Genomic DNA, 26655 nt, shown 5'->3' with positions numbered 1-26655 from the left:
CCGCCTGCGTGAGGCCGGGCCACCGGCCGGACGCGCGTCACGCGTGTGCGCGGGAATCCTTCCGGCGGGCGGCGATGGCGGCGACGCTCTGGGATTTCGGCGTGAGGGACCGCAGGAAGGCGGGCGGCGACAGCGGCGAGGAGGAGGGCGACGACGACGGTGATGAAGAAGGAGAAGGCGGAGATGCGGGAGCGTTCACGCTGGACGAGGTGCTGCGCCTCGGCGGCACCAAGGTAAGGGAGCGGGCGGGAGGGAGCGGGAGCACGTGGCGGCCGGGAGCCCCCATCCCGGCACGGGCCCTTGGGGGGCGCGAGGTGTGCGGGGTCCCACTCAGGTGTTGGCAATAAGTCCTTTGCTTAGGGGATGGTGAGGCTCTGGGACAGATTGCCCAGAGAACTTGTGGATGCCCCATCCCTGGGGGTGTCCAAGGCCAGGCTGCATGGGACTCTGAGCAATCTGGTATAGGGGAAGGTGCCCCTGCCCATGGCAGGGGGGTTGGAACTAGATGGTCTTTAAGGTCCCTCCCAACCCAAACCATTCTGGGATTCAATGGGGAACCCTTGGGAGTGTTGGCAGATCTTGCACCAGATCTGCCCGTGACAGCTGTGCCCTGCCTCCGCAGCAAGATTACCTCATGCTGTGTGCCGTGGACGAGGAGGGCGAGCTGGTGGACGGCGGCAAGAAGGACACAATCGATGACCTGAAGGAAGGAGAGCTGGAGGCGTTCGTCAGCTCCCTGGGGCTCAGCAAGTATGCGAAGAGTTGCCTGGTGGTGGAGGGGGATGAGGATGATGGCGGCAGCAAGGAGAAAGAGAAGCCTCCAAAGAAAGAGAAAAGCAAGAAGGAAACTAATCCTCCTTCACTAGAGGGGAAGAAAGAAAAAAAAGGAAAGGAAAAGGCAAGCGGTGTGAAAGACAGCAAAAAGAAGCAGGCTGGAGGTGATCAGGGCCAACAGCCTTCAACAAAGAAAGAAAGGCTGGAAGAAGATTTTGAATTTCATGCTAGGCAAGCAATACTGATCAAACCGGGGGGCAAATGGTATGATCTAGAATACACCAACGAATTCTCTCCAGAGCCACAGAATCAGGCACTTTTGTCCAAGTATAAGGCCCTGGCCCAAAAGCTGTATGAACGTGAGACAGACCTGTTTAAGAATAAGACAGACTATCAGAAGGGGGCCTCCTCGGCGTGGATTAAAACTGTTGTGTCCTCGGGTACCTTGGCTGACAGGATGGCAGCGATGACCCTTCTCATCCAGGACAGTGCTGTCCACAGTCTCCAGTTTGTTGAGAACTTGATAAATCTCATAAAGAAAAAGGGCAGCAGGCAGCAGAGCCTTATGGCTTTAGATACTTTCAAGGAGCTTCTCATTACAGATATCTTACCAGACAATCGAAAATTATGGTCTTTCTCGCAGCGACCGCTTAACAACATCGTGCAGATGTCGAGTGGCAACAAGGATTCAAGAGACAGGCGGTTGATACTTTGGTACTTTGAGCATCACCTGAAGCTGCAGATAGCAGAGTTTGTGCAGGCATTGGAAACAATGAGCCATGATTGTCTGACAGCCACGAAATCCCGAGCGCTGGCAGTTTCCCACGAGCTTCTCTGTAACAAGCCGGAGCAGGAGAAAGCTCTGCTGATTCTGCTGGTGAATAAACTGGGTGACCCTCAGAACAAGATCGCCACCAAAGCCTCGTATCTTTTAGAGACGTTACTTCACAAGCATCCAAATATGAAGGGAGTAGTGTGCAGTGAGGTGGAGAGGCTTTTGTACCGCTCAAACATCAATGTGAAAACTCAATATTATGCCATCTGCTTCCTAAATCAGATAGTCCTCAGTCATGAAGAAAGTGCATTGGCTAACAAGCTGATAACTTTGTACTTCTGCTTTTTCCGAAACTGTATTAAGAAAAAAGATGTTGAATCCAAAATGCTCAGTGCTCTTCTTTGCGGGGTAAACAGAGCTTACCCTTATGCTGAGACTGGTGATGAGAAAGTGAAAGAGCAAATGAACACCTTGTTCAAAGTTCTTCATCTTGTGAACTTCAGTACCAGTGTCCAGGCCCTGATGTTGCTGTTTCAAGTGATGGACTCTCAGCAGACTGTATCAGATAGGTACTATGCAGCGCTGTACAAGTAAGTGGCAGGTTTGCATGTTTATGTACGTTTCATTTTAAGAGGTAGTCACCATTAATTTAACATCATAGAAACACTTATTTTGCTTTTAAGATCTGGCTAGTTTTGTGTCTCATTGACTAAAATTTCTGATGTTTTGTATGAGCTGGAAGAAAATGCATGTGATTTCTTTGGTTTAACATGAGGATAAAATAAATGATAGTGATAGGTTCTGAGAATGCAGCATGCATTTTGCCACTTTTCTGGTGGCTTGCATTAATTCCAGATGTTATTTGAAACTAATTGATAACTGTTTCTTCTGAAATCACTTTTACAGGTACTAGCCTGCAAAGTAATTAGGCCTGTAAATTAGGCCTGTAAATAGCCTAAGATCTTGTTTCCTTTTTTTTCTTATTTTGAGGAGGGGGAATATTGTGTTAACAAATTCTTTAGATGATTTAATTTGTGTAGCTGGAAAGCCTTGTGTTATAAAAATACTACTTTTTGTTTTGTCCCCAGCTGATTGTTCAGACTCTTTATAGGATCCTTACAGGCTTCTGTTTAGTTAAATAAGGGGAAGTTACTGATTTTTTAAGAATGGAATTCAGGTTCCCTGAGAATGTGCAATGTGTTTAAGGTCTTACCATGCCTGGCAGCCTGGAAAAAATTGGAGCAGAAAATGAACTTGCCAGTACAAATGTCTGATCTGATTGTGAAGTGTGCTGATGTCTAACCATTTTCTTTCTATTTTTTTTAAACATACGAACAAATCAGATTAGTTTCTCAACATCGAACATCTCGAATTTTGAAACTGTTTTCAGTTGAACTCAGTTTCTTTATATTTTCTTACAATATTTTGTTTACTGAGGCAGCTTTTTTTTTTTTTAATCTTCAGTGTCTCATATATTCCAGAAATATTACACAGCTCTTGACAGTTCAGGGTTGATCTTAATGGTTTTGAGTACAGGGGAGCAAACTGTCTCTAGTCTTTTAGATGGCAATCTGAAAAATGTAGATAATGGTTGTTAATAGCACTTGTTCTCCTGTGTGCATTATGACAATCAGCAATATTTTCTCCTGTGTGTCCTGCAGGAAGCTTCTAGATCCTGCTTTAGCAACATGCTCAAAGCCATCCATGTTTCTAAATCTTGTCTATAAGTCTCTGAAGGCAGATGTAGTGCTACGGCGCGTGAAGGCCTTTGTGAAGAGGCTACTTCAAGTCACCTGTGGACAAATGCCACCCTTCATTTGTGGAACCCTGTACCTTCTGTCTGAGCTCCTGAAAGTAAAACCAGAGTTAAGGGTCCAGTTACAGGATCACGTGGTATAAGATTATTTCTTTATCTCATTGCTTTTTCAATAAGAGCTGTTTTCATAAGCACCTTTCCCTAACTTGTTTATTAGTAACCATTTGCTAAGATGTTTCTTGAGGTGGGGAGGGACCATTACATTTGTGTGTTCTAAGCAGTAAAGTTCAATTTTAAGTGCCGTTTCAAGGACAAAAATCTCTATTTCTTAAACATCAGCCATCATTTGTTTAGATTTTTATAAGTAGCTCAAGAACTTTATGTGCATTTTTCTAAAAAATCAGAGTAAATCTGGAAAGTAAAAGCTGTTCGCTAACGTTTTTTGTTTTTTAGGAGTCAGATGATGAAGAGTGCTTTAAGGATCAAGAAGAGGCTGAAGAGGATGAGGAAAAATTTGTGGATGCCGACAAAGAAGTAGAAGATGAAAAGAGAAGTACAATGGAAAGTTCTGCTAAAACAAACAATTCAAATTCAACAGCCTCGTGGGTGCATCATCTGAATATGGGAGGTAAATCAGCAAGAAAGTATATAATTTGACAGCTAAGGGTCCGTAACAGTGACATGTTGGTCAAGAGTTTTGTAAGATTAAGTGATTAAATCATTATTTTAGTTTTTAGATGAAGTTTGGTTGAAAGCAACCAGTCAGCTCAATTTATCTGTTACCTCAGCAGTGATGAAAAAACTCTATGACTATTGTGTTTCCCTTCATGCAGTTTGTAATAAACACATTATTCGTGCCTTGGCATTAACAGGCCTGGAATTCTTTGCTTCCACGTTCAAACATCTTCCGAGCAGTGTAGCCAAGGTTAGGATGTGTAGCTGCTCTGTCGCTTGTGAAGCCTGCTAGAACAGTTTGTCCATCTTTGAACTCATGCCCAGGTTCACTCCTCCCTGAAGGCCCTCGGGAGCAGGCCAGGGGTTTCCAGGGCCTTCCTTGGAAGCAGGTAGGAACTCAGCCTGTGCACCTGATCATGCACTGTGAAGGGCAGCTGAATACAGCCTTTTCCTGCTGCCAGATGAACCCCTGGTATTGAATCCCACTCTTCGGGTCTCCTGTCGGATTATTTACTTAAGAGAGATGGGGCTATGCAATTACACAGGATTTATTGTTTAAAATAAGAAATAAGACAACAGTCTCGAGGCTTGAGACTTGCAATAAATCATCATAATGGCGTATAGTCACAAAATTCAGGGTTCCATGGCAATTTGTAACTTTCTAATCCAATAGGCACTTAAAATGAAACTTTGTTTTGGCTTTAGGACCTCCCACCTGTGGTACTTCTCACTGCAGTGCAGCTGTGTCTTGACCAATAACTCGTCAGGTCACGTACACACAGATACTTCTATTATAACATCTAAATTCTTAACTTAAACTATAAAATCACATTATTATACTTAAAACCCTTCACCATAACACCCAACACATACTTTTACTTGTAACTATAGAAACATAGGTTTGTGATTCTCTTGCTTAAGGTCTATAAACCTCTGTCAATTATGCCAGACCTAGTTTCTTCCAAGGTTGTAAATCAAACCCACCACTAACTGCAGAAGTTTTTACTCCTCTGTTTCCCACACCTGGCTTGTCCAGCTGGGAGTGATGGGCAGCATTACTGTCATGGGGAAAAGAGAATAATACTCTTGTAAAGTTGCCTGAGAAAATTTAAGTTGTTTTGCTCCTGTCCACCCCTCAGGCAGGAAGAGTGGAACTTCCTATGATCCTATGCACCGAAGTCCTTTATACTGTGGTGCTGAAAGTACAAGCCTTTGGGAACTGAAGAAGGTAGGATATTCTTGCACTGCTGTTGCTGTGTTTAGTAGTGTGGCCCTTGTATGAAGAGAGAAAAAGAGCTTGGTTATTCTTGAAGTAGCTACTTGAGTAACAAGAGAAAGGTTAAAGCTGACACGTTGTTCAGCTTTAAGCTTGTATATGTTCCATACAATACTGATGTTCTTGAGTAGGGAATAGGAATTTTTTAAGTGAAGATTTGGACAATAATAATATTTTTTGACTATTGGATTTTAGCTTTGATGATTGAAGCTTTCTAGCGTTGACTTAAAATTGTAAGTGAAAATGTGTTTAATGCAAAAATAGATTAGAACTTGAAGTTCTTCAGTTGTTGAAGTGCAGAGCACATCAGCCTTGCACTACTATGCGTATGTCTGTTATTTGGTGAGTCATGGAGTGATCTTAAAACATACTTTTTAATTAGAAATAAATTACTCATCTTTTTCAGCTTTCTGAACATTTTCATCCATCTGTGGCCTTGTTTGCAAAAACAATACTAGAAGTAAGTGCTTTTGCTTGTTTGTTGCTTTGAAGTTTGATACTTTGTGTTAGGTGTCTTTTGCCATTTGAAAAAATACATTATTAAGTCTCCTTGCACTTTGTGGGTAACTAGCAGCTCTGCAGAACTCTATCATACACTCAAATGCCAAGCTTTGCATGGAATTGCAGCGTTATATGTAAAGGAGACTGCTCTCAAAAATTTTAACTTTGTAGAAGTGTAGGTATTATGTGATTCTTAAAGCTTTATTAAGAGTTTTTTTGTATCTTTTTATTTATTTATTTAAAACATGGGGAGCCCTACTACAGGGGCAAATTCTTTTAAAAATACTGTTGTAGTACCATGCCAAAAGTGCTCAAACCTATACAAATATGTATTTAAAATATTTATTTTTCATTTGAATATATGGTATTGAAATGATGCTGAGTATTAATTGCTGTTAGCACAGTACATTGCAAGGCAGTTTATCACTGAAACAAAGTGGAGGAGGTATGTTTTAGTTGCGAAAATATTGAAATTGCAAAAGGAAAAACCTGGTCAGGGTTATGTGGTTTAGTATCCCCAAGTCCTTATCTTTATAAAGTATGTTTTAATATTGTTCTTGAGCTGATTGAGTCCTCTATGTTTAGATGGTGTCTTCCTAAAATGAAGACCTTAATGGTTTTTGGCTTTTTCCGTCTTTCAGGGAAATCACATTCAGTACTCTGGTGACCCTTTGCAGGATTTCACGTTAATGAGATTCTTGGATCGCTTTGTGTACAGAAATCCCAAACTCAGTAAAGGCAAAGGTAGGCATTTCCCTGTACCATGTGATCTTGGTTATAGGTGCTGTCCAAATTCTCATTCTCTCCGACATTCTCTTCTCCGAACTCGAGAATTCTCTCCGAATTCTCATTCTCTCCAAATCTCTCATTCTCATTCCCTCCGATACTTGTCAAGTATCTGGGGTGCATGTGGTGGAACAGAGGAGTGGCATCAGTCTTCAAGGCTGCAAGAGAGATGTCTGCAACCCAGAACCAGCCAACAGTCACATCCTCTCACACCTGCAGTGCAGAACTGCTGACTTTGCAGGAATAAGCAAGGGACAGGGAGATGTAAAGACTGCAGAATGGCTGAGGCTGGAAGGGACCTCTGAAGTCATGGGCTCAAGCAGAGACACCTGGAGCAGACTGTCCAGATGACTTTGGAGTGTCTCCAAGAGTGGAGATTCCACTGCCTCTCTGTGCAACCTGTGCCAGCACACAGTTGCCCTCACAGTGCAGAAGTGTTTCCTGATGTTCAGATGGAGTCTCCTTCATCAACTTAGTGACCCATCCCTTGATTCTCTCCAGTATGCACGTGTCTGACTGGGGAGCCCAGACCTGGGCACAGGGCTCCAACTGTGGTTGAACAAGTGCCAGGAATTCCATCAGCCTTCTTTGCTGCAGGGGCACAGTGCTGGCTCACGGTGAACTGGGTGTCCACCTGGACTACCAGGGTGTTTTTAGCCAAGCTGCTTTCCAGCTGGGCAGCCCCCATTGTATACTGGTACCTGGGGTTGCTCCTCCGTTAGTGCAGGACTGTGCACTTGCCCTTATTGAACTGCAGGAGGTTTCTGTCAGCCCTTTTCTCCAGCCTCTTAAGGTCATTATGGATGGCAGCACAACTCACTGGTCTGTCAGCCACTCCTAACAGTTCTATATCAATAGTCATAAAATAAATATTCCTCTCTGATTTATATTCTGATACAGAAAACACCAGCAGTGTGGTAATGCAGCCAAAGAAGAAGCAGTTTATGAAGGATATGCAGAACCTTGCAGGTAAGTCAGCCCCTTAATTCAGTTAAGATTATGATGACTAAAAAATCCTTGGTTGATTGATGTAGATGTGTCATCTGCACTATCTGTGCTGTTTGTCTTAGTGATAAAAGAAAGTGCCATCCATCAGGAGTGCAGTGGTGGTGCCTGATCTTCAGGATCAGACGTCATCTTCTTGTAAGGATGTATGGAATCTCCACAGATGGAACTTTGGATCCACTGAATCATTTTAAGAAAAAATGACATAGAGAAAGTCAGTTACTCTATAGCCATTTTTATTCTGTTTATTATGATTGAAAAATGGCTTAAATACCAGAAAAATGGATCTATATAATTATTTAAATCACATTAAGCTCTTTCACTGAATGGTATTACTCCATACAATGCTACAGCTGCAGCTGTTGTTAGGAAGAGTGTAAGGTATCTTTAGCACTGTTATTTTGCTAATAGTCTTCCTGCCTCCAGGAATAAGCTGCCTTTTGTCCAGTCCCACTATTTCCAACAGTCAAGAGCAGGGTTTGGTGTAAGAACCAGCAGTTAAAAAACCAGGGCAAACTATCAGTAAAACATGCTGCTTGAGGACAGAAGAGGTACCATCTTCTGCAGTAGAGTCTCTGTAGCATTCCCAGGGATGTGCTTTCCTGCCAGCTTTGGGTCTGTTGTGTTGCAGAGAGGTTTTAGTTATGCAGATTAGTAAGTACTGATGTACTTTTATGGCTGGTTTTATGGCTGGTAAAGCTTAAAATAGGAGTTTTAGCCTATAGAGTTTGTCACATTCTTTAGTTTATTCTGAGTTGAAGGAGCAGACTGAGGATTTAGGAGAGAATTTGGGGAATTTAAGTGTTTTACAAATGAAACATGATACAAAAATATGGATATATTAATACGGCTACAAAAGTCTGCAGCTGTTGCATGTAGCTGATCTCTGATGAAGTGTAGGGAGCTGAGATTGCAAATCCTCTGGTACCTTCTGCTATTCATTTGAAGAGTCCTCTGAGTAGGCTGATCTGGTTTCAGAAACTTGGACCCATTGTCACTTAGAAGTGATTATAATTTGTACCTACTGAGGTAATCTGTAGCCTTTCTTCTTTTGATTTACTTGTGAGGAGGAGGGACGGGGAATGTGAGAGGGTAAAAAGCTCCTCCACGGGGAACCTGGTCATTACCCTAGTTGATCTGCTGTTGCAGTGTCATGTTTTGCCTCAGTTCCTCAGAAATGGAGGCAGGTTGAGGCTTGATCCCTTCCTCAGTGTGCTCAGCTGGTGCATGGTCCTGCTCTGCAGCTCCTGACAAGCATTTCTACTGCCAGGGAATGCTGGGCAGAAGTGATTTCAGTGTTTTAGTGCGTGACAGCAGGTTCATCTTACTCCCTACTTCTTTTCCCGTTATTGTTTTAAATGTATTCCTGCTGCGGTGATTGCAACCCCCTGCCTTGCTGATACATAACTGAGAACCTGGTTAGAGCTGTGCCATTTGAGTGTTTCCATAGGGTCTTCTCCATACTTCACACTGGAGTACACTATATACACTGTTAGTTTGAAGAGCTTTTCAGAAAAGCTCCCCATTATTGAATGGATGACACCCTGTGTTTGCTTCTATCTGTGTGTGCTGCTTAACCTCTGAAAAGAATAACCATTATTTCAACTTGAGGTAAAATCAGTTCTTTTTTTTTGTTTTTGCAGTCAACAGTAAGGAATTCCGGGCCAAAGATGAAAGCAAAATCCCAGTGGATGAAGTGTTCTTTCACAGGTAGTGGAATACTTGTGAACATTCATTTTAGGTGTTGGTATTTTAGTGCAATGGCATTAAAACCCACTGCATTTTGTAAGTAATCTCTGGTATTTCAAGTATTTGCGAATTTTGATTAATTTGAGTGACTTAAGATGATAGTACTTTTCTTGGACATAATTTTAACGTTTGTCAAAAGCACTTAGGAAAGAATATCACCAATGAACAAAGGCAATCGGGGCTTGTAGTCCAAAATTAAGTAAGTTGACATTATAATAAAGAAGCCTTAAGTAATGGGTAATGGTGAATATCTTGTGGGTTGTAATTCTTATGCATTAGAGTTATATATATTGAAAGCTGGAATATAGCTGGTTTATGTTATTAGCATCAAAGCTTATTAGAATGGAACAAAGCAAAAAAAGTCAGAGGAGCTATTTTACAGAGTATTTAATTTTTTGTTACTCATAGTTCTTTCTGTTTCTTTGAATTTCCTTTCAGATTATGATGTAAAAATGCAGTTGTAGTACTAAAATTGAAGTGATATGCATTTAGCAAAGATTTGTTTTTATTAGATCAAAATACTGGTTACCTGTGTCTTCTTAGGAAATTAGTATTTGAATTAACTTCATTTATTTTAAATTAATTGCTACTATAATATTGAGGAATATAATACTAATAAATAAATAAAATAATAGTGTTAGTTTTGAGATTAAAGAAAAGCATCTTAAAAACATACCCCTGTCTGAAAAGTTAGCAGTATTGTTACATTGAAGATGGCTGAAACTGAGATTACACATTTAAAGTCTTCTGTAAAAAGTACTCTTTTTTATATGGTCAAAATTGCTTTCTTTGTTTGGTGATTCTTTAACATGAAATGAAGGTGAAAATGGCTGACAGAAGATAAAACTAAGGCCCAAAAGAAGAGGGCTATGGGACAAAATTTAATAAAACTTCATGGGTGAATATCTTTTATATTTTTTTCCCAATTGTATTCAAGTTGAACTTGATCCTTTCTTCCTTCTCAGTCTAAGGCAGATTTTTACATCTTTCTTGTGCCCTTTTATAAATTCATTGTGTTAAAAATAACTTCTGGCACGTTTGGCCAATGGAATGTTATTGTTTTAAATATTACAGTAGTGACTGATTCTTTGAAAAACAAAGGAAATACAAATCTCTTGATTTTAGGTATGTTTGAAACCATCACTTATAGTTTTCAACTGGCAACATACATGGGAAACAATTTGCAGGTTGTGTGTGAGAGCAATATATTATTTCAGATTTTATTCAAAGTTCGATAAGAAGAGAGAGAAACAAAAGCGTCTGGATGATGAAGAAAGCGTGGAAGATGTGGATGATGATGAATTTGAAAGAGCATTGGGTAAGGCTGTGTTCTTCCTTGCAGTAACTATCCCAGTATTCCTTGCTTTTTCAACTTATTAATGTATCCTTTTTATAGTTCATATTGTGTAAAATAACCAGATAGAGGAATATGGGAGTGGGAGACAACTGGCTTTCCAGTTGCCCTTTATGCTCCTGCAGACAGCAGTTCCTGCTATCCACCGTGTGAGCCAGCTGGGTGGCCACTTCTCAAGAGAGTTCTTGCTCCCACCACTGCAGTAGTCAGCTCATTTGAATGGCTGGAAGTTGTCTGATTTTGAACTTACACCCATGAATGGCAGTTCATGCCCTTTTGTTCTTTTCCTGATGTAGTCTGAGTAACCTTTCCTAACAGCATGTAACATTTGCCTCTGTTTTTTCTTCACTGCTTGGCCTTTTTCAATCTTGCTTACAGTTTCTCTCATCGTTTCTAACATCTTTCATGAGGTTATGAGTTCAGTAAGGTCGTTGGCAAACTTCTGCAGTAATCTTAGCTCTTCTGTAGCATGTACGTTGCTTTGGAATGAGTGTATTATTTGTTCCAGAATTTAAATTTGTTAGTGTACCAGGAAATGTCTATTCTTTTATTATTTCAAAATTTACTTATACGTATTTTTTAAAAAACCCAGTTAGCTCTATAACTATTTTCTACAGTATTTCAAGATAATTCTGAATTCTTGTATCAGGGTCCTTACTTAGTGACTCAATTAATACGGTCTTAGTTATGACAAGAATCTGTTACTAATTGTGTTTGTCTTTTATTGTTAGTATCTCTAATGAGAATTTGCTTCATAAATTCAGAAGCTTAAAATAATGACCCTGTATCTAAAGATTAGATATTTTGCAATGCTAGAATCGTAGAGTGGCTTGGGTTGGAAGAGACCTTAAAGATCATCTTGTTCCACCCCCACTACATGGGCAGGGACACCTTCCACTAGACCAGGTTGCTGAAAGCCCCATCCAACTTGGCACTGAACACTTCCAGGGATGGGGCATTCACAGCTTCTCCGGGCAACCTGTTCTAGTGCCTTACTACCCTCACAGTAAAGAATTTTTTCCTAATACATAATCTAAACTCTCTTTCAGTTTGAAGCCATTCCCCCTTGTCCTCTCACTTCATGCCCTTGGAAAAAAGTCTCTCTCAGCTCTCTTGTAGCATCCTGTAGTTACTGCAAGGCTGCAGTAAGGTCACCCTGAAGCCTTCTCCTCTCCAGGCTGAACAACTTCAATGCTAGGAGAGGTGCTCAATCCCTCTGGTCATCTTTGTGGCCCTCTTCTGGACTTGCTCCAACAGGTCCATGTACTTACTGGATGCAATGACTTCATATGTCTTGTAGTAACAACATTTGTCTTTCTCCCTAGATACATTTGAAGCTGCTGATAATGCCATTGTTGGCCAGGATGACCTTGATTTTGCTGGGTAAGACTTCAGATTGGTTCTTATTCCTCTTGTCTTAATATCTTACATAGAGTTTTACTCTGTGAAACTAGATAGACCTTTTTCAGAAAGGCTCAGAATATCACCTTGCAAAAAAGGCAGTATCAGTTTTACACTGAGTAATGCTGGTTTTCTGCGTGTCCCATAACGGATCATGATGACCTTGTGATGCTTATAGTCCTTACATGAGACCTGTAGGGACCCAGTAAGCAGTGTAAAGTCTTGTTTTTCATTGTCTCAGGTTTCTATTCGAGAATTACCAAGTACAAAAGGAAGCACTGCTGCCATAAGGACTGGTTGTAACTGGACCTAACACAGTTAATAAGCTTTGTGAGATCCAGAGTCAGAGAGCTCAGTTCTCCTGAAGTCAGAAGTTTCAATAATCATAGAATCATTTAGGTGGGAAAGGACCTTTAAGATCATCGAGTCCAATTGTAAATAATGAAGTAGCCTCTATTTTACTCAAAGTATCTATAATGCAGTGTTTGAATTTGCACAGAGACTTTTTCCCTTGAGGTGACGGGAGAGTTAAAGACTAAACTCCTAGTGAAACCTGAAGCATTTTTGTGATCTTGACTGGTGTTTAACAGAGCAGTTTGTGTGTTTTACAGAAAAGACTTTCTGAAAAGGAACAAAGACACAGAGGAGATAAAATACTGAAGCTGACATTTTGGCTAATTTCAAAATAGGATTCTGTCCAGAAGTTCTTAAAATAGTTGACTTTTATAATACAGCTCCCTATACTAATGTTGAAAACGTGGCTCAGTGTATAATACATATATTTTAGGTTATAGCCTACATTTGCAGTAGTTTGCAATGACGCTGAACTTTCCTAACATAGTGTTTGCCAGTAGATAGATGTCATCTAGATGCAAACAGTGCTTTTCCAGATGAAGTGCTAAGCTTGTTACATCTTCTTTTAGTAATATTAAAAAAAATGCCAAAGGTGGCAAGAAAGGCCAGAGTGGTGAGGGATCTGGTGCTGACTGGGAGGATTCTGATGATGAAGATGACTTCAGTGATCTGGATGATGAGGAAGTCTCCTTGGGAAGTATGGAGGATGACTTTGAAGAGGATATGGATGAAGAGGGAGGTGTATTTATGGATGTGTCTGAAGATGATAACGACCTAGGTAAAGTGCCATTTATTACTGAAAAACACAGAGAAAAGGCTTTAAAAATAGGTCATCTAATATGTAACTACATATGCAAATTCCAATTTAGCTATCTAGGTGGGAAGCTTGGCTTTTAAACAAAGAAATGACAAGTCCTTCTATGTACAATGAAGTCTTAAGGGAAGCATTTCCTGGCACAGTCTCCTAGGCAAGAGTGGGAATTAGGCATCTGGGTGTAAGAACTTCCAAATGAGAAATGTTTCTTTCATTCTGAAAACACTGGCATAGCAAAAGTAGCTTTATACACAAATAACTGGCTGCAGTAGGCATTAATACTTAAAGAGCTCAAAGAGAAAACTAAAAAAAATGGTAATTGGTAATTTTTTTATTTCTTTAATGTTGATTTCTTTTAGATGAAGTAAGTTGTACTTAAATTGCTGTCTCACAAGTAACAGCTTACTCTTATAATACAGATATGCACTCAAGTTTTTATTACTACTGTAGTAGTAACTGATTTTTGCACCTGCATGGTGCTACTTGTTCAACTGAAAAGCACAGTTTACACAGAATACAAAGCATGTGGCTGGAAAAACACAGATTAATGGACTATTTAAATGAGTAACTAAAGGTCACAGGAAGATGACCGAGGGTAGAAGAGGTAAACTGTTCATACAGTTGTTAACACAATCTTTCATGAGATTATTAATTCACCAAACTTACCACACAGACATTCAAGGTTTACCTAATGCCTGCTTCTAGCTTTTGTATTTTATGTGTCCTAGTATCATTCCCTTCTGGTGCTGTGGAAAAAAGCATAAAGAACAGCACACCACAGACCAATTTTTAATTGTCTAGCTTGAAGAAATACTAGATTTGCTTGTGTGCACTGCCTTTTAAAGACCTGGACCAATATGGCAAATATGCCTAAAAAGGAATTTTAGTCTCTGCTGCACTTTAAATACATGTACATGGTGTGAGAGTTGGAGACTGATGTATTTGGTTTTTTTTTTCTATCAGACCCAAACAATGACAAGCAACTGAAATCTGTCAGTAAAAAGGGCAAGAAAAAGAAAGATACGACTTTTGTGGGATCGCTGGAAGGTAAGAAAACACTGACATGAAAGCTTAATACAAATAAAAGAGTCCAAAGAACTTTGGAATCAGAGATTTACTACAGTAGATTATCACATTTTGGATCTAGGTTCAGATTTAAATAAACCATAAATGAAAAGGAGGTTGTCCCCCAACCAGCGTAATTCAGAGTAACAATCTGCTGTTGAAGAGCTGAGAGTTGAAGGAGGAATTTTGAAGTAGGGTGGAGTTGTACTGGTGGTTTGTGCATCTGTTACTCACACCTGATACACAGAGTTGTCCTATTTAATACTTGCTTGGAGACTTTTTTCCTTTTCTTTTAGGGAAGGTGGGTAACAAAGGTTCCCAACATAGCTAATTCAGATGACCTCATGAAGAAAAGTTTTAAAAATTTAAAACATGGTAAAACTTTGTTTTAGTGTCTTTGGGGACTTGAAGTTCTGTCTCATAAGAATACTACTCTTTGTTTGAAGGATCCAGCCGAGGAAAGAAGAGGAAACTCCAAGATGCTGGTATACTGGCATCTGCAGAAGAGGTGAGTTTGATCAGTGCTTAACAAAAAGTGATCAAGCATTTTACCTGTTGCTTTGTAACAGAATACCAACATTTCTCTCTTTATTTAAAGTTTGGCTATCTGCTGGATGAAAACGCTGGGTCTAAGTTTGACAATATTGGAATGAACGCCATGGCCAACAGAGACAATGCAAGTAAGTACATGCTGCAGGTAGCTGACAGTCGTAGTGCTGTAATTTACTTCTTTCCCTTCAGGTTCTGTACCCGAAAAGATGAACCACCTTTAACTGGAATACAGGGTCAGAAACCACACAGCAGGGACAGTAGCTCAACGTCAGTAAGATGTGACAGTTTTCTCCAGTGACGTGAGATGCCCAGCGCTAAATATGAACTGGGAGTAGTGGAGTGAGTAAGGCTTCAGAAAAGAGGGAGAGGCTGTCCTTGGCCCTTTCACACTGTAAGCAGGGACAGGCAGGATGCTCTTTGCCAAGCCTTCGTGTGAATTCCGCTCAGGTAAAGTGCCCTTGATTCCTTGGGAAGGGAAGGCAAGGCATAAGGCATGGCTGTCTTTCCCTACCTACTGGACTGTCTCCTCGCAGTTATCAGTGAAGCAGAAAGTAGTTTCCCCAGAATAATTCTCATGAATTGTGTATATGCTGGTTGACTAAAGCTTGTAAAGCTTTTACAAGTCTTGCTGGTGTCACTTGAAAAATGTTAGGAGCACTCAAACACTGCTTCTAACACTAGCGTGTCTGGCATTAATAAAATACACAGCAATGCCTAGAACTCTGAGATGGTAGGGTTTGTTTTGTGAAATGAAAAAACCCACAGCTTTCTCAAAAAAAAAAAGGCAGTTTGCACTTTATTAACATTTATAAATACAGCAGTCAACTTTTAACTTTAACATGATTCATCTGTATGCCACATCATGGTCAGAGGTATCCATCGGCTCCCTATTTCTCACCTTGCCTCCTACAGATGTCAAACAGATCCAGTGGGAAATAGAGCGTGACAAGTGGCTTCACAACAGGGATGTGAAAAGCATCATCAAAAAGAAGAAACAGTTCAGGCACAGAGGGCTGAAAAACAAGTACAAAGGCAAGAAAGTGAGAAGATGAACTGGACTTTTTGATGTGGAGATTTTAAAAACAAATATTCTTAAATAGTTTTTTATTTAATCACACATCTTTCTTACTTCAGTTCTTGCTGCTTAACCATGTCATTTGGTCATTCTCCCTTATGCCATGAATTCCAGACCACTCATTGGATTTGTAATAAACTGAAAAATAGGAAAATCCATGTCAGCTCTAAGTTAGACATATCTAAAGAGCAGCCACTTTGTGGCTAGTTTTATTTCGTGTATAGCCCTCCAGTTCTGAGGTCTCTATCCAACAGTCTGACATTCTATCCATGCCTTAACAATAAAAACTTCAACAGTGTCTCCTGGGGAAAGTTTTAAGCAATAATAAGATCGGTTTTATACATTAAGATGCAACAGAAGCTTCAGCCATCCTTCTGAAGCCAACGACTACAAACCCACCTTCCAGAACTGATGGAAACCTCTTCTGCATTGTGTATCTGAAATCTGACAAGAAAGATAAAGTTACTTTCCCAGCATATATTAAGATGAATAATTAAATACACTATTTTTCTAACTACATCTGTTTTATCGAAATTTGTTTGAGCTCTTTATTTACAGCCACCATTAAATAATGTGAGAGGAATTTATTTTTTTAAAATAATTCCAGAGACTGTACTCAGGTTACTCATCCGTGCAGCTCCATCATCACAGCGTTTTCTGAGCTTCCTCACAATTGTGATAACCAAGTCCAAGCTACAGATTCACATGAAGCTGCATGCCTCTCACAGACTGACATGCAAATAAAACCAGGGAAAACTGCTTTGTTTCCTTGTGCAGATTTAGATGTTCACTGAATTGTTCTGTGGGCTGCTCTAACAACCCAATAGAAAATCACAACAGGTTTATGCTATTTTAATTATTTCAGCAGCTGATAAAAGGATCTTATCCACTCCAGTACTAGCACAAAGAAAGCAGTAAAAGCCTCACTCTGAGCTCACTGAGCTGCTAGATTAGCTCACTGCACCTTACAGAACTGCAGTTGAAAAAAATATGCAAATGCATGTAAGAACTAGGACCTAGAACTGAAAGAGAGGAGAAAAAAACCCCAAAGATGAATGCCCAGCACCAAGTTACAACAATAGGCTGAAAATATCTGTTCTCCATATTTTTTTGTTATATGTATTTTCTGATAAAAATGCAAAGACAGCTGAAATTTAACAGTCTGGCATCACCTGGATCTTGGAAAACAAATGCAAATCGATGTAGAGTAGGTGAAGCTCAGCTTGAACTTGGCATGAAGACCACACCACTGCCAAAATGGGTGGACTCTTGCCCTCCCAGCAAAAGCAGCAGCTGCCTTTTGGCTCGCCCTGACCCTGCAGGTAGCAGGACAGGCTCTTTCCTGCAAGGACACAGATCTGTCGAACCAGCGCTGCACCCTGCAGAGCCCTGCACGCAAAGTAAGGCCGCTGCCCTGCAGAGCAAACTTCCTTGTAGTAACCAAACCGGTGGTTTGCTTATTATTTCTGTGTTACCTGGGCACGGAGTTGTAAGTCTAAGACACCTGAGGGACCGAAGCTAAATAATCCGGAAGGCGACGCTGGCCGCCTCCAGCAGCCGGGTCTGTCCTCGGCCTGAGCAATGTCGAATCAGAGGCTGCGAGACCCAGACACAGCCGGGACCTCCCTTCAAGGGCTCAACACCAGACGCCTGAAACAGGACTGATCAATTCCTGCCTCATTTGCGGCCAGCCTCTCTTTTAAATCCTTACCTGGCCCGCTGCTGTTACTACAAAAACATGCAAGAGTCGGCTTTGCTCCTGGTGTGGTCGCGTGCTGCCTCCCGAAGGATTGCTCGCGGGCTTGGGTTTGTAAAACTACAGTAGCAGCTCGTTCTTCAGAGGTATATCCTCGGGGGTGCGCCCAACAAGCCACCCCTGCGTACCCGCACTCACCCAAGCCGAACTCCTGACGCCAACAAGGCAGGATTTCCTTACAAAACCCGGGCGGTGCGCGGTGCTCCGCGGGCACCGCCGGCGGCCCCCGCGCGGAGGAGCCTCCCCTCTCCTGCCCGCCCCCCAGCCCCATCAGGACGCGGCCCCCGCCCGCCCCGCCGCACCTTGGCTGCGGTCCATGGCGCGGTAGAGCAGGAGGGCGCCGAGCAGCCCCGCCGCCTCCAGCAGCAGCAGCCCCCTCACGACACGCCGCGCCATGGCCGAGGCCCGGCGCCTTCCGCCGCCCGCAGCAACGCGCAGGCGCCGGCGCACCAGGGGCGGCCGCACGGCCCCGGCCCGGCCCGGCCCAGCCGCTGAGGCGGCCCGGCGGCCGGTGTTGCAAAATACGAATTGTGTAAAAATGTTGTCAAGAAAGGATGGGCTTTGGTCTTTGCATACTTTCCGGCCTGATCAACGAGAGAAGAGATTAATCCGTGAGGCAGATAGCCGCTAACAGGCGAGCACTAAGTGATGCCCAGGTGTTAGAAATACAAATCGCTTGTCAATAGAATTTATTTCTTAAGGTCTTGGGCCCGATATGCTTCAGTAATCTCAGACCTAGGGAGAGGTTAGTAATGCCAGGCGAGAAGGATGTACTACTGATAGTGGACACAAAGAATGCAGCATTTATGGGCCACAAAGACATCCAGCAGAAATAACCATTGTAAGGAAGAAACTGATAATGCCACCTCTGCTCTGACTGGGTAAAAAATAATTTATGGCAGGGGCAGATTGTGACCACCGACTCATGGCCAAGAACCCAAGAAAACCACCAACCCAAAAGAAGAGAAAGACTGAGCACGTGGGCTGATTAGCATGAGAAGCAAGAGAATCCTTAACCAACAGAAGATAGAAGACTAATTAATGAGGGGACTATGTCACTTGCAGCCAATGGACACTAATCCCTTTGTTTGCTAAATTGTATAAGTAGTAAAAACTTTTGATAGTTGGCATGCTTGATTTGTGGAATACCTCAGAGCACCCAGGCTTGTGCAACTCTGAAATAAATAATCAGTGTGTCTCCCAAGTGTCAGGAAAATTAATCCACAATGCCAGAGGTTTATGTCCAAAAAGGAGACAGAGGAGTCCTGTAACTTTATTCAAATAAAAGCCATGGGCATTTCCATGGGGTCTCTCAAATTGTTGGGGGATGCAGCCCTATTTTTATCCTAAGTTCCTGGCCACAACTCCCTCTTCTTTTTCCCCGTTGGCTGAGGTACTCGGAAGGTACAGACTTCCTGAATCACCTGCTCTATGCCCCCCTCTAATATGCACCCCCCTTTTGTTATATAAAAGAAAGAAACACCTATTCATAATTATATTAAGTCTTTGTTCTTTTTCTCTAGGTTCAGGAATTTAACTCTGCCGTGGCTGAGAAACAGTCTGTATTGATTAGTAACATTTTATAGAACTAAAAGTTTCTTCTGTTACTTCCCTATCTATAAGTTCCTAGTCCTATCTGCAGGCAGATTGACATGGTCTGTTTGTAAAGACACATTCATCTTATTCATTTTCATTGTCTTCTATTATTCATATTGCTCTTAATTCAAATTATGGGAATGACTTTATTGCCAAAATAAAAACTCTTTAGATTTTCCTTAGTAGGGACTTAATTTTCTTTGTAAGATGCTTCCCCCCTCCCCCCCCCCCCCGCTAGTGTTTTGTAAGATTAGATATAATATTTTTGCTGTTCATTCTTAAAGGGTGATTCATTTTCCAATTCTCTTTTTCCCTGGTGGCTGAGTTTGCAAGTATTGCTTGCACTCAGCGGGATTTCTTAGTGAAGTAATTCCTGCTCTGAGGATTTTAAGTGAACAGGATCAACCCAAGCAGCAAAAGCTTAGGGTTGTTGGGGAAAACGTGAATCCAGGAAAGGAACTGATTGCATTATCATTGTAGTAGTTGCAGCTCTATCCAGAGATGGTCCTAGGTCAGGGTCTCATTCAGCACATAGAATTTGCATTGGTTGGCAAATTCTGATCTGGAAATAAACTGTGGTGTATTCAGGGGCTTAAAAAGTACTCCTGTAGTGCTTAGGGTGAATTTATAGCAGCTGTTAGACAGAACACTGAACTGTGATAGGCCAAATAAAAAAGGAAGGAGCAGGCACAAAATGTGAAATGTGCATCTTTGTTTTAAGGAGCCCATAATTTCTTTGGGTTTGGGTCCAGACTCCTGCTGGACCCTACACAGAGGCTGTTTGTCATGTCTTGGCACTTGCTTTTATTTCTCACGGAATTTGGAAGAGTTTAGGTGTGGAGACATGATACTGGTTTTCTCTGCAGTTTAGTAACTCAGTAAACCTCTCCTGCTCAGGGCAAAGGATGACTAGATAAAAAAAGAAAAGAAATCTCACACTGTTGAGATTGGACAGTTTGTGGTTGCTCAGCAGGGGAAAATTTAACTAAAGACCGCTGCTAGTTGTTCAGTAGGAAAGGGGGTACACAGCTCCCCACAGTTTGCTGAGGAATGCAGCACCTTGTTACCTGGCAGGCACTCTGGTGGAAAAGCCTGTATGGAAGGTTTCACAGAAGAAATGGGAAAGCAGGAGGGAGAGAAAATGATGCATTGGTGCAGTGCAGCATGGTTACAATCTGCAGGTAAATATTTTGGAATTTTTTTTCCCATTTGGATGTTTACTTTTACATTTTAAAACTTTGCTAAATAGATTTCTTGCCCTAATTTCCTATAGCTTGCAAATCATGGTGAAAAACGGCAAGACAAGTGGAAAAAGAATGAAAAGGAAAGATGACCTGCCCCAGTCTGAAAATAGAAATTGCTGGGCTCCCTAATGCCCCTTGATGTGACACTCGGACCCACTAAGCCATAGTGTCACCAGGCAGAAATAAAAATTTCTCTGCAGGTCTCTTTCCCTCTTGAACCACGGGGCCCTGGTATCTGGCTTCCAATTTCTCGGGTGTTTTACATGCAGGGCTCAAACTCTTTGGCATTAGCCGTGCTTAGATGGTCATGAACATGCTTGATGAAGGAACTCGTATTGAGGCCATTCAAAAAGTTTGTTTCTTAAAGCTGTAACATTATCCTCATTCCTTTTAGTTATTAAGTATTATGAATGTTAAATTACAGTAAAGTCTCACTATACTTAAGGTTTCCCCCAACTCAGGTGTGTGTAGTAGAGAGAAAAACTGATGCAAAGGACTACTATGAAGTAGGGATTAAAGACAGTGGAGCTTTAGGAATCAGCAGTTCCCAGGTATGGCTCATATGGTTGAGAAGCCAGTAGGGAATTTAGAGATTAGGAATTTTAGGTTTCTCAATTGTAGCTTTTTGTTAAAATGAAATTTGCCTTTGTGCACATCTAAGCAGATGTGAGCATGGATTTGTACATAAATGGGAGAGTGGTATAAATGATATTCATCATACAACGTCTTATATAGAAACATGATGTTAGGTAGTATATAAATGATACATGTATTATAAGACATTGTATAATGTGTACGTGTTATACATACATTACTGTATAAATGACATATATCAGCTGCTTCCACCCAAGCATCCTGAGACCCTTTATATAAAATAGGGTAGAATTTATTCCTTTCTGGGAATAACTTTCCACAAAAAGCACGAGGTTAAAGCTGTTTGCACTGTGTTTTCCATGTTAGTGCATCTGGCAGCTGGATTCACAGGGGACTCACTACAGGAGGCAGTGGCAGCTCCACAGCTCCATCTCGGTGAGTCCTGTGGGAAGCCTTCCAGGCGCTTCCCCACAAGGACATGGTGAGGGTGCTGTGGGTCAAGGTGAAGACACACTGGTCCTTTGCTCTGTCCTGACAGCCATCGGTAGAGCAGCACTGTGAGTCATGGAAGGCAAATGTGAGTCATGGAAGCCTTGGGGAAGCTGGCTCCACAGTGCAGCTTCAGGAGCTGGCAACAGGCTCATGCTGGAATGGGATGCAGCATGAGGGAGGCTGTACTGCAAGATGCCTTCCAAAGGGTGAGGTGTGGGGAGGGATGCAGGTGTCTGGCGTAAGAGCTCTTCTAGCACTTGTTCTGGCACGTGCTTTACGGAGACAGCTGCAGGCACAGCTGAGGACATGCACTGGCAGTGACATTGAATAAATGACTCCACTTTGCCCTTGATCCAGGGCAGCAGAGGCAGACACTTCCCTCAGCAGAATGAGCAGAGTTTCTTGTTAATTCCTTCCTTCTCCTACCCAGAATCTTCCCGTGAGTCTCTCTGTAAAAGACAGGAAAGCTCCCTTTATTATCTATCACTGACTAAGTTATGAATATATTAAAAAAATGTTGAATGCATTGTTGAGTCAGTTGTGCCTCCAGTTATTAGTGAGTCACATTTAAGCAGCTGCTGAGGATGTCATTAATGGAAAACATTATTTTGTTTATAATCATTTTAGTCCCCTGGTGTTGTCTTTCGATGACTATTATGCTGAATTAAGCTTCGTAGTGGAAGGCTCTGTCATCCTATTTAAACTTCTGATATTTTTTTTGTTCTCTGGGTTTCTTGGTGCAGGTATGAAATGGCTTATCTAGATTTTAAGTGATTTGATATTTACAACTATCCAGAGTATACATGTAAGCACAGAACTAATTTTATTGAATGTGGAGATCCAAGTAAATATCAGGTTAGTGAAAAGAAACTGTCAAACCATTTAAAACTGTCAAACCATTTAAAACTGTTTTTTTCTCTCTTCTGCATTCCTGCACAAAAATTATTAAAATGAAGTCATGCAGCAAGTAAGATTATTTCTCCTGAGAGGGGAAAGAAAATAATTTTTGATGACTAATGCCTTTTGATTAGGGGCTCTTTCACACAGGCAACTCTCACAAATCATTGCTGCACCCTTGTAAAAAAACCTGTTCTCTCTTCTGGTTCTATTTAATTCTGAAGAGGATAAACTAGATTCCACTTATAAGGATTTTGTTAGCACATCTGAATTTTGATTGCCTCCCCAAGTCTATTTTCAAGGAAAAAGGTAAGGTGGGTTTTTTCTTTTTCCAAGAACAAGCATCATCTCTCTGACAGTATCAGTGTGCAAGACTAGTTCTGGGTCAATGTCCTTTGTTTGCACCCAAGGAGGTGGCACTGAGGGAAAACAACTTGGAGACAGTGGGAGCCTCATGATGCTTGGGCTCTCTTAGCACCCCTTACAATTTACAGTAGCCTCAGGGGTGTTGGAGTTGACACAAGCAAGGACATCTGTGGAGCTGTTGCAGTGCTCTGAAATTGCTGGAGTGTCACGATTTCCTTTTTTATGCAACTCTTTTCTATGCGCAACCCTGCTGGGAATGAATGTGGCAGCAGTGTCTCTGGGACATTGGCTGTCTCCTTGCAAAGAGTCATGGGGTTAAAACTTCAGTGTTTCTGGTACTTGGTCATTGAACAGTGGCAGATACTTAGCACTTCCAAGATGTATCACAGATGAAACGAATAATTGGTTGAGGGATAGAGAATTTTTCCATGTATTATTGTTATTTTTTCCTGCATGAGGCAGGAAAACATATAACTTATCTGGCAAAAATATTTAATGTGCATAATGTGTTTTCAGAAGTGTTTATGCTTCTCTGAGGATTACAGTCTCTTAAGGATTTCAAGAAAATTGTTGCCGTACTTTGAAAAATGAGAGATGATTGTTACAGCTGTGGTTTTCTAAAGGCGCTTTTCCTGGCAGGAGGTTGGCAAATGGTTCCTTACTATTTCCCGGGTCCTAGGTAGTTATGGGATGGTATTCAATGACTATTTTACAATCTTTCCAGTTACTTCTTTCTACAATTGCATCCTGATATAAAAAAACCTTATAGGTGATGATAAGGTCCTTATTATGATCATGTTGTAATTTTGTTCTGAATGTCTTTATCAATAAAATATTATATAGCTCCCAGTGTGTTATTGGTTGCAGAATGTTTGGTTATACTCCCACTTTGGTTGCCAGGGTAGATCAGTGATCTAAAATTGTTGACCTCTTTCTCCCACTCCAGTTAGTAGTGTTGTTTTGAAACCCTAAAGATACAGCTGTTTCATTTTTCCATTTCCATAACAATGTGTCAAGCGTCCCCAGTTACAGCTCCGGGAATGAGTTCTTCTCAGGATTCATGACAGATCTGTATTGTTACAGATACTGATTGTAGCTGAAAAAGCAACAGAAAACATTGAATGGGGCTAGTGGGAAAACAACTGAATGGGGCCAGTGGGAATACAGCTGTGCCGTAATTAATTTCCTGATGGCCATACGTCACGATAAAGGAGGCAGCTGAATGCCAGAAGGGGAGAATGTTCAAAAGATGCTTTGCTTCCGGGTATTTTGCTCTTCCAATAAAGGGTGAGGGAATTGCATGGCAGCTGGATAATGGCATTGGATCAACATTCTGCCACTTAGCGTTGGAGGAAATGCTGCAGGTTCAAAGTGTTAATGATATGGCTGTTTGTTTCTTTACTGTTTCTCCACATTAGGCCAAAGACCTCCTTAGCAACCCATATTTTAGATTTAGGCTGATGTCAGGCTTTGTCTGTTAAGAGATGTTTACATGACAGTGTCGTCACAGAAGGGAAACACACAGTGAGACTCATGTTTACGTGTGGAAACTTTACCTACAAAAGTTCAGAGGAAGCCTCTGTCATTCTCTGGTACAGACAGTACCGTGGAAAGGGCAGGCTGTTCTTTTTTTCTGCACTGATGTAACTGACAGGCAACAGAAGGCAATCCTTCAGTTGTACAGAAAAAAAGTACCCAGTTAGAAACAAAGGTCACACCAATGCTTTTTTCTCTTCTTTACAGTTGGCTGGGGATCCTGTTTTGATCCTGCACTCACCTGGAACAAACACACTGAGAATAAGAATACTATGGTCGTAATATATGAAGACCTGAAAGGGGTAAAGCAGATGCTGTTTACTGACAGCCAAAACACATCTGAGCCCATTCCTTGAAATCTGCTGAAATTAAGATGAAATGGCACAGGTTTTTGAAAGAACAAAATCAAGTCGATTTTAGTGACAAGTTGAGTCTGGCTATACAAAAGCAGAGCTCCAGAAAACAGAAATGTAACACAGAAAACAGTGAATTAAATTAATAGATGATGGCAATGCACATCCCATGTGGGTAACTCCCTTTTTTAGAGGAAGCATATTGCATGTCTCACTTTCACTGTACTGCTTTCAGAACCTGACTGCCAGTGTAAAGCAAATAGCTGAATTCTTTGGATTGTCCCCAACAGCTGAGCAGATCCAGGCCATTGCAGAAAGGGACACTTTCCAGCCAGTGAGTGTTAAAGCTCAGGAGACTCATGGTGCTGTTGGCTCATTCTTTTCCATAAAGGTAAATTTGTTTGTGTTTTGCCAGAGTGGTGAATAGGAGCTCTTTGTCTTGGGCAGACAGGAATTTGGATCAATAGATGATTAATATTTATGTATCTTTTTCAAGGCTGGGTGTTGTTTAAGAAACACCTATTGTGCTTCAGGAATCTGTCAACTGATTTCACCCCAAGGGCCAATACCAGTCAGTAAAGCCCTGTATAATATGATTAGCAGAACTGCTCTACAGGTAGCACACCCTCTGTTGTGGTATGCACTAAGCATCAGCTAAAACAAAGAAGGGTTTTATTATGGCTTCTGTGACTACTGGGGATTGCCTGTAGACTGAGTGCCTCCACAAATCTTGGGTTTTCTAAATAACCCTTGGGACTGCCTATGGACCACAGCCAGCTCATGGAATCCAGACACTCCACAGATTGATCTGTGTCTTTTAGCCATGGATGAGGCTAGAACCTCAGACAACCTCCAACTGTGGGCTCTCCAAAATTTAGATTAAAGGTAGAATGCAGCTTAGAGCAGTGTCTGATTGCAGCACACTAAGCTTGTGCAGTTAAAAGCCACACTTTTGAGCTTTCTGCATTGGTTTCACAGCTGCTGGTCACCTTTTCTAGTCTTCTGCAGCTGTACAAGGCACATGCCAGAGCCCTGAAGGCAGACCAGTAACTTCCTGTGGTTGCTTTATGTTCACATTCTGTCAGATATTTTTTCTTAAAGGAAAAAAGAATTACTATTCTGAAATATGATAAGAGAGAAAAGTTAGTCTTTTGTTTTAAATTATACTCTTTGGTCCTTAGAGTCAGGGATAATAATTTCCTCTTCTTTATATTCAAGGTATTTTTGGAGACTGGAAGAATGTTTTCGCTGAAGCTCGGAACCAGAAATTGGCTGCCAAATTCATGGTGTGCTTACAAGTAACTAAGCTGGGGGTGAAGTTTAAATATGATGTGTATTGCAAGGCCTGAACATCCTTTACAGAAAAAACCCACTAATGTTCAGGCTTTTTCATTCGCTTCCATGAAATAAAACAGAAGCCAGGACAACATCCACTTAAAAAATTTTGAATATCCATGCAATGTGCAAACCTGTTTCTACTGGCTTACTTTACACAATTTACCTTGCCAGTGCAGTTAGTATCATTGCGGCCACTGGGCTCTCTTAAATGACCTGTAGAGCTTTGGCATTCTCTGTTTCTAAGACTGATTTTTAGCTTTGATTTCTTTTTCCCAGTAGAATGTGGTTTACCCACTGCTTTTTCTATCCCACATTGTTCCCCCTGTTCCTTGCCCCTAGCCCTGGCCACTCCCTCAGGCTCTCCCCATCAGTTCCTGTACCCCAACCCTGCCCATGTACCGCCCCTGAGCCCCTGACAAAACCCCCTGCGCCCGGATCACGGGTCCCTGGGACAAGATGTAACCATTAAAAGTGCTCTGAAGCCTTCATGGGGAGACCCTTCTGGCCTCCTTCGCCGTCACTGTGTTGTAGAGCTGAGAGCTGCCAGAGCAAAACCGCGGAGCCGTCCCAA

At 41.6% G+C, this 26655-nt stretch overlaps 3 protein-coding genes across 3 annotated transcripts; 2 read left to right on the top strand and 1 right to left on the bottom strand.

The window, feature by feature from the left end:
* Positions 1-42: 42 nt before the first annotated feature.
* CEBPZ (CCAAT enhancer binding protein zeta) lies at positions 43-16429 on the top strand. Its single transcript, XM_048299777.1, has 16 exons — positions 43-233; positions 623-2139; positions 3211-3442; positions 3759-3933; positions 5120-5208; positions 5663-5716; positions 6399-6501; positions 7444-7512; positions 9192-9258; positions 10515-10615; positions 11977-12034; positions 12976-13184; positions 14184-14267; positions 14732-14793; positions 14884-14965; positions 15750-16429. The coding sequence occupies exons 1-16, from the start codon at positions 75-77 to the stop codon at positions 15887-15889; spliced, it is 3201 nt and encodes a 1066-aa protein (XP_048155734.1). The 5' UTR covers positions 43-74; the 3' UTR covers positions 15890-16429.
* On the bottom strand, positions 15604-18064 carry CEBPZOS (CEBPZ opposite strand). Its single transcript, XM_048296005.1, has 5 exons — positions 17966-18064; positions 17624-17918; positions 16312-16356; positions 15967-16050; positions 15604-15850 (listed from the first exon to the last, which is right to left on the bottom strand). Exons 1-4 carry the CDS (start codon positions 18062-18064, stop codon positions 15968-15970), a joined length of 522 nt encoding a protein of 173 aa, XP_048151962.1. The 3' UTR covers positions 15604-15850; position 15967.
* Positions 18063-26095, top strand: SULT6B1 (sulfotransferase family 6B member 1). Its single transcript, XM_048296004.1, is given in 8 exon segments — positions 18063-18279; positions 22338-22412; positions 22415-22449; positions 22716-22809; positions 23808-23933; positions 24601-24695; positions 24982-25120; positions 25947-26095. Coding segments are annotated over 8 exon segments (930 nt in total).
* Positions 26096-26655: the final 560 nt, after the last annotated feature.

The sequence above is a fragment of the Corvus hawaiiensis genome, chromosome 3 (assembly GCF_020740725.1).
Source record: "Corvus hawaiiensis isolate bCorHaw1 chromosome 3, bCorHaw1.pri.cur, whole genome shotgun sequence".
Taxonomy (NCBI): Eukaryota; Metazoa; Chordata; class Aves; order Passeriformes; family Corvidae; genus Corvus; species Corvus hawaiiensis.
This window is presented reverse-complemented; position numbering and strand designations above follow the sequence as displayed.

What these genes read in the sequence shown, in the direction of transcription:
- CEBPZOS (XM_048296005.1), bottom strand. Translation starts at nt 18,064, where the DNA reads ATGGCGCGGCGTGTCGTGAGGGGGCTGCTGCTGCTGGAGGCGGCGGGG. An exon ending in TAGTAACAGCAGCGGGCCAG is followed by an intron (nt 16,357 to 17,623) that starts GTAAGGATTTAA and finishes CTTTCTTGTCAG; the next exon opens with ATTTCAGATACACAATGCAG. An exon ending in GTTTCCATCAGTTCTGGAAG is followed by an intron (nt 16,051 to 16,311) that starts GTGGGTTTGTAG and finishes CCTATTTTTCAG; the next exon opens with TTTATTACAAATCCAATGAG.
- CEBPZ (XM_048299777.1), top strand. Translation starts at nt 75, where the DNA reads ATGGCGGCGACGCTCTGGGATTTCGGCGTGAGGGACCGCAGGAAGGCG. An exon ending in GATGACCTTGATTTTGCTGG is followed by an intron (nt 12,035 to 12,975) that starts GTAAGACTTCAG and finishes ATCTTCTTTTAG; the next exon opens with TAATATTAAAAAAAATGCCA. An exon ending in TACTGGCATCTGCAGAAGAG is followed by an intron (nt 14,794 to 14,883) that starts GTGAGTTTGATC and finishes CTTTATTTAAAG; the next exon opens with TTTGGCTATCTGCTGGATGA.